The sequence below is a fragment of the Cordyceps fumosorosea genome (assembly GCF_001636725.1).
Source record: "Cordyceps fumosorosea ARSEF 2679 chromosome Unknown scaffold_22, whole genome shotgun sequence".
Classification (NCBI taxonomy): domain Eukaryota; kingdom Fungi; phylum Ascomycota; class Sordariomycetes; order Hypocreales; family Cordycipitaceae; genus Cordyceps; species Cordyceps fumosorosea.
The window spans coordinates 479,023-492,307 of record NW_017387322.1 but is presented as its reverse complement, the minus strand read 5'-3'; the positions used below and the strand labels follow the sequence as shown (position 1 = coordinate 492,307).

The 13,285-nt window shown below is 38.0% G+C and overlaps 2 protein-coding genes across 2 annotated transcripts; one reads left to right on the top strand and one right to left on the bottom strand.

Annotated features, from left to right (window-relative positions):
• Positions 1–6,595: 6,595 nt before the first annotated feature.
• Positions 6,596–7,573, bottom strand: ISF_07576 (Aminoglycoside phosphotransferase; the record flags this gene model as incomplete). Its single annotated transcript, XM_018851179.1, has 1 exon — positions 6,596–7,573. One exon carries the CDS (start codon positions 7,571–7,573, stop codon positions 6,596–6,598), a length of 978 nt encoding a protein of 325 aa, XP_018701775.1.
• A 214-nt stretch (positions 7,574–7,787) lies between these two features.
• Positions 7,788–8,297, top strand: ISF_07575 (hypothetical protein; the record flags this gene model as incomplete). Its single annotated transcript, XM_018851178.1, has 1 exon — positions 7,788–8,297. One exon carries the CDS (start codon positions 7,788–7,790, stop codon positions 8,295–8,297), a length of 510 nt encoding a protein of 169 aa, XP_018701774.1.
• Positions 8,298–13,285: the final 4,988 nt, after the last annotated feature.

The following is a 13,285-nucleotide window of genomic DNA, read 5'->3' as shown; positions in this document are numbered from 1 at the left end:
TTTTATTTACTACTATTTTACTATTCTTTTATTAATATTCTATATTACTATTAGTTCTAGTTATACTTCTTCTATAAGCGTGCCTCTTATAGCCCTATATTATAGTGTGTATCTCCTTACTCTATTTTAAACTTATAAAGCACTATAGTGCCCTATAGTATATTAAAGGGTTCCTATATAGGGTTATAATACCCTTACTATTTTACTAACACTTTATATCTACCTCCCCTTCCTTATACGTTTTATACCTAAAGGACTACTAATACTTTAAACTCCTCCCTTAGACTATTACTATCCTTATTATTAATAAGTTATAGTTTAAGTACTTAATCCTCCTATAATTAGAATAGAAGGGGGTTATCCTACACCCTCTTAACTAAATCTATATAGAAGGTATTATAGAGGTCCCTTAGTATATTAAGTATTATATTTAATAATAATAGTATTACTATTATTATATATTTTATTTAAACTTAGTTAAGCTTCTTTAATAGTCTTAAGGTTATAATATTATAGAGTAAGAACTATACTTTATCCTTAACTTAATACTAGTTAGTTAGATACTATAAGTAGTTTACTACTTCCTTTATATATTATTATATATAAGTAATACTAGCTTAGACTAACTTAATACTATTATAGATATAGTTAAAGAACGCCTTAGCCTTTACTACTAGTGTTTTCCCTTAGTATAGTATAGTGTCTTCTAGCTTTTTCTAGACTACCTCTAGTTAGAATCTATATAGTAATATATTTAGACTATAATCTATAGCTATAGAATCTTAGTTATTAAGGGCTATTTATACTATTAGTAGTTATTTAGACTAGTTATACTAAGAGTATAAAATAAGTACTTATAGTACTACTTAGACTTCCTAGTTTATCCACTTAGTACTTTTATCTATCTACTCCTATCCGTCTATAAGTAAAACACTATTAAAAGTATCTACTTAGTACCTATTAGTGAGTATATTATACACTAGAATAATCCTACTTAATCTAAGCCTTAGTTACTTATAATCACTATAGGGAAACTAAAGTACTACTACTAGTAGTAAAGGAACTAGTATATATAAGCCTCTACTATTATAGATATTATCGCCTCTAGCTAAATATACTTTAATAAGTAGTCTATTATTACTATTAAGTACTATAGTTTATCTTTAGCTTAGACTAGGAGATCTATTATAAAGTCTACTAAAATCTATTACTAGTACCTATTACCCACTAGTATTAAGTGTAATAGACCCTACTATTAGTATTAGGACGTGTGTACTCTATAATATAAGTAATTATATATATACTATATTATATCTTAGGATATCCCTAGCTAGTAGAAGTTATATACTAGTATTATAAACATTATATTCTATTCTAAGTAGACTACTATTAGTAATATATAGACGTCCTTAATTAGATAAGTTATTAAGGGTTCCTAGGATAGGATCTATAGGCGCCCTTAGTACTAGAGATTTTATAATAGTAATAGTAAGTAATCCCCTACTTATTCCTTTAATATAGCCTTAGTAGAGAATTATCTAACCCCCTCCTATATATCCTATATCTTTACTATATATAATAGGTTAGTTACTAGGGCCTCCTACTATAATACATTTAGCTCCTTATCCTAGAATAGTATTAGTAGTGTTTTATACTAAGTTATAGAGCTAAGAGCTATAATATTAACTAGCTAGACTATTATATAGGGGGGGTTCTATAGCTAGTTACTATATATCTCCTACTAGCTTAATATATCTAGTTATTAGATAAGGGGGCTGAGGTAGTAGTATAAGTAGTAGTAAAACTATAAAAGAAACTTAGTCTAATACACTTATTATTTAGAAAGGAGGTAGAGTTTTATAAAGTATTCTAGGTTTTTATAGTCTATTAATATTATAAAAGGGGAAAGCTAACCCTAGAGTTCTACTACTTAGGCTTTAAAGTAGGCTACTATTATAAAAAACTCTTTATTATAAATAGTATAATTCTATTCTATAGTAGATAGTTTTACTAAGTAATAGGCTACTAGGTATAGTATACTATTCTTATCTATCTATAATAGGCAGCCTCCTAGGCCTACTCTAGAGTAGTCTATCTTAACTATTAATTCCCTTATAGGGTCCTAAAGGGTTAAATATAGCTCTAAGAGGAAGAGTGTTTTAAGTTATTAAAAGGTGGATTCTTCTACTTCTCCTTATATAAACTATACTCCCTTCTAAGTAAGCTATATAAAGGGGGCTACTATTATAGAGAATTAAAGAATAAACTTATAGTAGAAGTTTATAAATCCTAAGAAGCTTTATATACTTATAAGTTATATTAAAGACTCTTAATCCTATATTATAGCCACTTTACTTAAGTTTAGTTTTAAGGACTTATCCTAAATAAGTATATAAGCCACTTAAATAAACTAAAGTAAGTATAAAACACTATATATTTCTTCTACTTTAGCTTTATTTAGAGTTTATAGAAGGCTAAGTGGATATTAACCTTTATATACTATTTTACTATTAAGAGAGTATAGAGTGTCTCTTTTATTAATAGTAGGGGGTATTAATTATCTTCTATAATAGTGTTTAGGGCTTTATAGTCTATATAAAACTACTAACTACCTACTAGTTTCTTAATAAGGAGAACTAGTACTATAGTAGGGGAGGAGCTAGCTTATATCCACCCCTTATTAAGTAGGCTAGTAAGCTATTAATATACTTCTAGTAGCTAGTTATAGGATATCTAGTATAGTCTCCTATAGGGGAGCTCTTCTAGTATACTATCTAGATGTGTTTTAAGCTTTATATTATAATTAAACCCTAACTATATTAGGGGTAGACTAGTTACTTTTTCTTCTATAAAGAGGTCTTTAAACTTATTATACTATTCTAGGAGGTACTATTCTTTCACTAGAGTATAGTATAGTATAGTATTAATCTTATATAGGCTTATTATTATTATCTCCACTTTAATACTAATTATATAGAATTTATCTTTTAATACCTTATAAAATCTCTTCCTTATAAGTAGAGTAGAGTGTAGTATTAGACTATATTACTACTATATATAGATATACTAGTTAGGCTTATTCCTTAGGTAGAGATATTCTACTTCTATATTAATAATTAAATAGTACTATTATAGCTAAGGTAGCCTTAAGATTACTAAGTAGGAGAGGGCTAGGATAATATAGAGTAGTATAGGGAACTACTAGCCGTCTATATTAATATATGTTTATACTATCTCTACTATAGTGAAAAGTAGTGTGTCCTTTACTATAAGGTGGATCTATCTTAGTAAAAAGAGAGTAACCTATTATAACTATAATAAGTCTACTAATCCCTCTTATATTACTCTATAGTACTTATAACTAGTATTAATTAATATATCTAGGGGGGTAGATGTATTAATAATACTTAGTACTAAGAATAGTTTTATATTTATATGTTTTTTTATTTATTTTTATACTTAACTCCCTTCCCCCCCTTTATTATTTAACTTCTATATTATAAGTATTATTATACTACCTAAAGGGAGCTACTTCCTTAGACGTTACTATTTTCTACCTTTAAGTTACTACTTTAGTTAGTAATCACTATAACCTAAGATTATTATATATCTAGTTATCTTACTAAGAGTAAATAGTATTTTATAATATAATATTTATCTTAACTATACTAAAGGTAGGCCCCTAATTCCCTCTAGGAGTATAATACTAACTTAGACACTTAGGGCGCCCTCTCTTACTCCCCTAACTAGCACTATAGCCCTTTTATAGGGGCCCCTAGATAGGTGTAGAATATACTAATTCCTATTATTATTATATCCCTATTAGTAGTATTAACTTAGTATTAGGTTAGTAGAGTTTACTAGTTTATAATTAATAGTTCTCTTTAATCTAAAAGGATTCTAGGTCTATAGAGATTACTTAGATATTTTATACTATTATATTATAATCCGTCTAGGAGATCTATCTACTAATAATTAAACTCCTTATAGTATTAGAAAGGGTAAACTAGAGCTTATTTAACTTAACTTTATTTACTTATACTAGCCCTCTTACTATTACTAATTCTTATTTAAAATGTATATAGTAGTAGGAGAAGGACTCTTTTTCTTACTATTTTATTAAACTAAGATGTATTATTACTAGCTCCTAATAGTAAGGGTTACTAAATACTATTTTAAAATAACTTAAGAATATATAAAGGTCTAATTCCCTTTAGTAGCCTCCTACTTTAAAATAGACTATAACCTTTTATTATATAATTAGACTAAGATCGATGAAGGTGGATGTGTATGTCCGCCCTAGCCCTAGGAGCTAGTTAGTAAGAGTTACTCTTAGAGAAGCTATATTTCTATTTATAGTTTATTATTTTATTTAAATAGGGTTTAATTTAGTAACACTAGCTTAATATAGTCTATTAGGGTGTCTTAAGAAGACTACCCTACTTTTATTATAGTAACTAAGAAAAAAAACTAGGAAGAGATTTAATTATTAAGGACTAGCCCTACGGCTACTATAAGTAGGTGTTAATATAAGGTTAAATTAAATCTCTTATAGAGGAAGAGGTAGGGAGGTTATAATAAAGTGGCTACTATGTATAAGGGGGAGTCCCCCCCCCTATTAGCCCTATACCTTAGGCTACTAGACTATTAGTCTAGCTAGGCTGTAGCCTAAGCTCTTATAAAAGTATAGACTTAATAGAGGGGACTCCCCCTTATATATAGTAGCTACTTTATAATACCCTCTTTATCTCTTCTCTCTATAAGAGATTTAATTTAACCTTATATTAACGCCTACTTATAGTAGCTATAGGGCTAGTCTTTAATATTATATAAGATAAAGTATCTAAAACTAATTTAATAAATTTTTAGGCTATAGATAATAGCTGAAGCTTCGAGCTAAGTTAGAGAGATAAGAAAACACTATTAGCACTTTCTATTTCTAAGAACCCTAGACGAGGATAATTTTAGAGATTTAGGCATTTACTTAAAGGAGTAACTGTAAGCCGACTATCTGTCCTGCGTGTCCGATCGTCGCGCCATAGCGGTGTTATACAACTCTTAAAATGGCTCGTACCGCACTTCGAGCTCCTCGCGCTCGAGATAATGCTTCTATTCACGGGTCCTGGTCTCCTTACCGCTCGTAACCTTAACAGGCATATGGCTCATGGCGACGACGACCTGCTCGTCGCCGTACCAGTGATTTCTGCGCGCACTAATGCCACTCTTGCAGACGACGTTACCGCTGCTCGTAATTCAGACGGCCGGACAGGTGGCAATTTCAGTATTAGCATTGTCAACATGCCCGCGTAGCTCCTTCACCTTCTAGATCTCGTGGCAACGCCCTTCGTCACCCACGCAGGCGGTGGCAGCGTTGGAGGTCAATTGCGACGGACGGCTCCTCCGCAAGCTGGCCCACGGCTTAAGTGAGTGTCTCGTGGGGCTGGCGGTTCTTAAGGGACAGGCAGAGGCAGAGGCATCTTGGTCGGCCTGAAGGTGGATGCGCGGACGCTCTTCCACAGTGAGCGGTCGGTTGGAGCTGCGGTATGGGATGGATAGGCAGGCGGATGACGAGGTCAGCGCGGTGTGCGGCTCGTGGAATCTCTGAGGCCGAGCACGCGGGGTGGGCGGGTGCGAGACGAGGAGGACGTGCTCGGGGCGGGCGTTACCGTGGATGTTGACGATGGGCTTTCCGTTGGCATAGATGCCTGCGGGGCGCTGCCGGCGTTGGGAGTTCGAGGATGAGATGCGTCGAGAGAGTCGGTGCTCCGACTCGGAGCCTGATATATGAGATGAGCGTGGCGAGTATGTGGGCGTGGGTACGAAGTCGTTGACGGCCGCAACGGGGGGAAGGCTCTATGATGATGGCGGCGGCATTGACATATGTCGGGGTCCTGGGCGGTGAACCTCGACATCGACGACACAACGGCGACCAAAGCGAGAGAATGGACAGAGAAGAGACTGGGCTTTGATTGAGTAGCGACAGTCGAGACGAGAGTGGGCATTTGTAATGCGCATTGCAACGGTGTTACACCACGTTGCGATTGGGAGAAATCAGTACGTGGTGGTTATTGAGCACTAGGCCGACGGACAAGCCTTGGTTGTGTATTTAGTATTTTGTATGAATGGGAAGACGGAGTATCAAAAATGAACCTCAGCGAAAGGGCAGTTATAGACAGAATATCATTTAAGTCATTTCGCGGCGTCGGCTAGGAAGCAAGGAGGCATTAATTAATTGAGGCTGAGGTTGATACATTAAGACTGTTTCTGCTCGTGCACTAATTGGCATTGCTACCCAGTCCGCAAATGATTGGCGGACAGTCTCCCATCTTGTGACCACTGTCCAACACGACACCTCATTAAGCGCCGGATAAATCCTCAGGGGCTAGTGGCTGTCTAGGTTCTTCATGCACTTAGTTCACTAGAAACCTAGTGGCTCTATTACACATGAAAGCCTGGAGGTCTTTGTGAGCTATTACACAGTATGTCGATATGCCCTCATCGGTGGGGTTTTACGCCAAGTCCGGGCAAGGCATGAGCACGATGCTGGTATTGCAAAGTGAATATCGCTGACTTGAAATCGAGGAACGCGACTTCATCAGCGATCAAAAGTCCATTCACAATCATCATCATATCCCTGCGCGATTCTCTCAACATCAACAACAGCATCCCACGCCGCCAACGTCCTCCTATATCTATCGTATCCTTCATCAAAATTCACAACACCCAGGTCTTCCCAGCGCCCAGTATCGCACTCACAGCGCAAAACAGACCTCAGCACATCCAGCAACTCCTTCCTCCACGCAGGCTGATGGCCCCCAGACAGTCGTGCCGCGACGTACTCAAAGTAAGCGGGCATGATGTTCGCCATCTCCCAGTCTAGAAAACCTGTCAGCGCGAGGGTGTCCGGGTCCACGAGGATATTCCGGTCAGATAAGTCCCCATGTGTGAGGACAGGACGGTCCCAGTCACCTGCGCCGGCGATGCCACGCTGTACTCGCTCGAGTTTGACTGCACGTTCAGCGTCCGGGGCATGTTCCTGTAGCGCACGCACACGTGAGTCGTCCCACTCTATGCGAGAGGCGCAACATGCAAATTTATCTGTGCCAAGTTCTGAGAAGAGGAGGTATGGCTGTTGCGTGGGCCGTCCGTAGTAGGAGAAGCGGCGTGAACGCATATGCACGAGGTGGCGGCAGAGCTCCGCCTTAACGGTCTCACGCTGCGGAGGCGTGAGTGAAGGCCAGAGCTGGGCTAGTGGCGTGCCTGGCTGGTGAGTGAGGACGAGGCCCTGTTTGGTGCGGTTGAGCGTCGAGACGCCCGAGGTTGTTATTGGGACCGTGACGACGCTGACGACGCGCGGGACACAGGGCCCCAAGATGGAATAGGCAAGCGCGGTCATAATGCCTTCACCGTCGTCAGTTTCAAGCTTCAGGATGGTAGTCGGAGAATGTTTGAAAAAACGGCGTCCAGTGGTTGGAACGGTCGGCCCTGAGAACAGAGGGAGTTTGGGGAGAAAGGTCCAGTGCTCCCGAGGAAGCTGCTGGGGCTCCTGAGAGCTAACGCTGGGGGGGATCATGGCGAGCAACGTAACTGGTGATAATGCGGGGCATGTACTGTGGTTGATCGCAGGCCAAGACGGAGTCCCACGCCGAGTTTATAATCAGCTATCACGTATCACGTGATTGATGATAGTGTGCCTACCTTTTCTAGATTAGCACCATTTACTGAAATATGCGGAAGAATCTTCCTTTGCCAAAAGCTGCATTCAACCATCTGGAATTAATATAATCATGCTTTCTCATCTAATGAACGCTTTCACGCCCTCCGCCATTTCTTCTACGCTCCTTGTCCTTGGCGAGTTTGGTTCCACGATCCATATTCTTCATATCCTACCCGAGAACAGCATCAACGAACGCTTCAGCCTCACAACCTCATCTTCCGCTACCGCCTTTCACCACAGCGGAGCCACAGAGCAGGCCCGTGAGCAGATTGGCACGGTCACACTTCACGTTGGAGATGGCGAGACTGCCAACAATTTCCTTGACGATGTTGAGACACGGATCCGTAAGCTGCGGGACGATTCCTCCGGCTCGAGCCCAGCGCAGCAGCAGACGGGAACTGTTGGTGTGACTCAACTCGTGCAAGACGTCCTCAAGCCAGCAGCGATGGATGCAATCCACGAAAGAGAGAAGCGAGAGCGGTCTATGAATGCGACGCAGGCATACCCGGTTTTTATTATTTACATCAGACGCTCAAGAGCAGGGACGATCCTAAGAGAACCAACGAGCTTTCCTTCTTGAGTTCTCATTAATCCTTACTCAAGATACAATAATACTTGCGGTGTTTTGAACATAAACATGATTTTTATTCCGAATATGACTTGCTTCGTTGAAAAAGTAGTCGAAGAGAACTAGCGTATATCATCCTAGTCTCATGTACGGGGAGTTTTCCATAGTTCGTGTCCGACATATTATTGGTCATGCCAGTTTCTTCAACATGCTTTATCTGGTGTGCAACATCGACTCACATGCCCAAGTCACACCTTCTCTTTTAAAAGAGCGGCTCAAATCCCTTTGCCTCCAGCGCATCGAACTGCTCCTGGGTGATTATCGCGTTGTTAACAAGGCGCTGCAAGATCTGGGTGCAGAATCTTTGGCAGTTATTAACTGCAAGATCAAAAGGGCGGCCTTGAGCCGCTGCCTGGCACTGCACGTCAAGCGTGGCGTTAGAGAGCGTAAGCCCAGAAGCGATTTCAACTGAGGCCTGAAGCGATCTGGAGGCTGTTGGGTTCATATTCGGCACCTGCCGGTAGACCTGAGATTATATCAGTATCAGGCTCGAGAATAAGATATGGCCGCATACCGTCTGCCCGCTTGTCATCGAGTCCTTGCTGGCATGGAAAAGCGTGCCAGTTGCAGCATCCGTATCCCAAAGATAGCTGCACACATATGAGAATTTTTCAATATTGCTCGGAGCTTAAGACTGACAGTGCCCAATGCGCGGTATCTTGCGGGAACAAGCGGGACTGCTTGAAGCACAGAAGAGTAAGAGTCCGTGACATGTTGGTTGTGTTATATTGAACCGGGTAATTGGTGAAGTATGCTCGAAGAATGTATAAAATTGTGTCAACGAACCAGAGCGTGTCTTGAATTTTAGCTCTGAAAAGACAAGAGACTGCCAGTGCACTCGGGCCATGGGTTCACGGAGGTCTCACGCAGTTGACTATAAGAGTCAGCGAGTCTTTGGCTGCAGGAGGAAGCGGGGAACCATCCCGAACTAGTCAGACTCAATAGCCAACGAGCCACCTTAAAGGATGAGGCATTCCCTGATGCATGAGGCGTATATTTTTTCCAATAGTTTAGAGGTTAATTCTCGAAGTGCCCGCGGCCAAAAGGATTCCTCAGCCAGTCGTTGCAGCAGGTGTGGTGCCCTGCATGTGGTTGAGAGGATCCATCAGTGCGGAGGACATGCCTGGTAATATCATGAGCGGGGTGACGGGGCGAGCACGGGGATAGTCCGAGGAGAGCCGTTTACTTGTCGGGAGGGGGCTACCAATCATGCCGATGTCCGCCCTTGTCGACTGCCCTTGAAACAGGGGCATCAAGCCCACAGCCAAAATACCACGCTATTTCCATCATTCGGGCCACTCTCTTATGAAATCTATATTAGGCAGTGGGGCTTGCACATACTCCTTTGTCATGCCAGCCTTCTCTTCAGGGAGTAACTTAGAGCTCAGCAATATGACTCATTTTATCTTTCCTCACCGCGACCATGCATATGCATATATTATGTAGCTATAGCCTGGACATTATCCCTACATTTCCCATTTCTGTCGAATCAGGATACACAGTGAGCCGCTGTGGATATCAGCCGCAGCGGGGAATCATCGCCAGAGTTGGTGCCGTTAATAAAAGCTCAGGCGGTGCACCAGCGCTGCTAGCCAATCGTAGACGAGTGGAATACAAAAGTCCCCTACCACAACGGGGTTTACGTGGCTTATTACAGAGGAAGGAACAGAAAGTCGTGTCTAATAGGGATAAAGGGTACTAGACTAAAAGGGGAAATTATTATATAAATTAGTAGGGGTTATTCCCTACTTTCTTTATACTTATTACCTCCTTCTAGCTTAATGATTATACATACATACTATAGTAGACGCTTAATCCAGCCCTATATCCTCTCTTAAGGTAACTCTTCCTAGGCTGTCTACTACACTATAATAGCCTCCTTCTAGCTCTTTAGAGTACCTCTTCTAGTAGTCCTTCTTTTTATCTAGGGCTAGATAGGCTTAATAGGGTTAAGATTATAGCTATTATTAGACTATAATAACCACTAGACATTATAACTATTATAGATCTATTACTAGATATATATTATAAATACTATAAAGTATATAGGTAGGGCTAAGTAAGGTAGGATAAGGCTTATTATACTAGCCACTAAAAGGATAGGGGGTTATATAACCTCCTTAGGATTAAAGACTTAAGCTATTAAACTATTAATCTAAGAATAAGATCTAAAGGATTAAGGGTTAAGCCTTCTAATCTAGAGTTATAGTAGAGAGGTAAATATATACTTAAGGAGGAGGTATTCTTATAACTAGGTAGTCTCTCTACTAATTAATCTAAGTAATAAAACTCTACTATTAGGAGATATCTCCTAATATAACTTATATTATAATAACTACTTATATACACTCTATATACTTAAACTAACTCTTTATTTAAGAAGTAGACTAACTATAGATTAGGATTAAGCTACTATTATATATAGCTTCTTTTATTTATCTTATTATTCTAATTATCTATTAAGTGCCTAGTTAGAAATATTAGTTTTAACCTTATAGGGTTTTTTTTAATCTAATATTCTTATAATTAGTTCTTTTATAACTAAGTTTTTAATATTTTAGAATAGTGGCGGCGGAGGCGGCGGAGACAGCACCAGCGTCATCGACGGCGGCGGAGGCGCGGGGGCGTGGTGGGGCGGGGGCGGGGGCGGCGGTGGTGATGGTGACCACCGGGTTAGTAACACCGCCACCGGATCGGATCCGGTCGGCGGCCACCTTAGCAGCGACGCCACTAACATCGCGACGGGCCTAAGTCATAGCGCGGGCGAGGCGTAAGAAGTCCTAGTGTTCTAGGACCACCCCCGGCTTAAGGCTAGGGTGCTCTAGTAGCTAGGCCTAGAGGGTGGTGGTAGTAGTGGTAATAGGGGGTATAACCTAAAAAGATTAGTAGTAGGGGCAATATAAGAAAGGGCTAGACTCATAGTAGGGCACTATATATAGAGTTAAGCACACTTAGTATAAATATAACCCTTACCTATTAAAGTTAGTAAAGTTAGGGCTATATTAGGGATAGTATATACTAGTAGGCTAGAAGTAGGTGACTATACTAGTGGTCTTAGTATAGGTAATATAGTGACTATAGGGGGTCTTATAGGGCTCACTCTACTCTAGCTCTAGCTTAGTCTTATATAGGGTTAATATAAACTTAGTACTATTAATAGGGGTAGTATATTTATAAGGCTATAATAGTAAAGGGATAGACTAGGACTAGGATAGAGTAGACTTACTATAATAGGAGAAGTTATTAAGTGTTATATAACTACTAAGGGGTTAAGACTAAGTCTAGCCTAAGGGTGAGGGGGGGAAGGTACTTATATTCTTTATAGGTATAGAAATAGGGGGCTTCCTATAAATAGTTAGCTTTATATAGGATAGGGGTAGGCTAAGGATAGTAAGGGGAAGGAGAAATAGGGGTGGATAGGGATAAGATAGTATAGTAATAGGGGTGAATATATAGAATTAGAGAGACTAAAGAAGAGAGAGGAAAGAGAATTAGAAGATAAGGGTATTATAGTCTCTATATACTTACTAACTAATAATAGATTAGCTAAATTAACTAGATTAGCCACTAGTAAAGAATAATAATAGTAAATTAACTACTAGGTTAGTTAGTAAGAACTAATATAAGGCTATACTACTATTAGGGGGGTAGTTATAAGTGTACTAAGGATAGGCCTTTATATAATATTTATATTAAAATATAATAACTAATAGAGGATATAATAAATAGTATAGTTAATATAAATAATAAACACTTAAAGAACTACACTCCTATATAGAGTAAAGATAGTAAGCGCCCTAAGTATAAGCTAGGCGCCTACCCACCTAGAGACACGGATAACTATATTCTTTTATAGCCCTTATATAGAGATTATAAGCCACCCCCCCCCCTAACTAGGGGAACGCCCTAGCCCTAACACAGCCTATATGACTAGGGAAGGTAGTAATAATAAGGTAGAAGATATTAGAAAGGGGGGAGGAGAAGTAATAGAAAGGATAGGACTAAAAATAAAAACCTAGGGATTAAGAGAGGGGCCTATATTAGACCCTACTAGGAACTAATATAAGGCTAACTACTTATAGTAGAAGTAAAGGTTTTCTTCTAGAGACTCTAGTTTTTCCTTTACTATTAAACTTATAGAGGTACTAAATAGATAGACTAGCCTAATTAGTATAATATAATTAATTAATTAATATTTTCGAATACTTTAGTTTTAACTTCTTCTTACTTAAACTTAGTATCCTTTTTTATTAAGTCTATAAAGGGTTATACTATATTATTATATTCTCTTAGGAATTTATAGTAGAAGTTTATAAAAGTAGTAAATAATAGGACTCTTTTAGGGTTTATTAGTATAGACTATTCTTTAATTACTTAAACTTTTTCTAAGCTTATATATACTTCTCTATATATAAGTATATATTCTAGGAAGTATACTATTTATTAATAGAATTAATACTTCTTTCTTTCTATTAGGAGGTAGTTATTCTATAGGGCTTATAGTACTTTATAAATATATTATTTATACTCTTTAAATATTTTTAAATAAATAAGAAGTTTTATAGTTTCTTAATCTATAACTCTTTAACTATATTTAACTACTTCTCCTTCTATATTTATAAGTTAATAGGGTTTATCTTTTATCTTCTAAAGTAATTATAATTTATTAATAAGATTTAATAAAATAAAATTTCTTTAAGCTTTACTATTTATTATTATTTAGGTTTTATTTTTATTAATAAAGAGGTTAACTATAAAGTAACTTATACTACTAATGTTTATAGTATATAAAGACTAATTAGATTTTTATTAAAGTATTAATCTTAATTATAATAATAGTTATTATTTTTTAAACTTCTTTCTTTTTATAAATTATTAGTCTTTTTATTAGACTTATTATTAAAGCTTTAATAATAATTAATTTATTTATTATTTATATT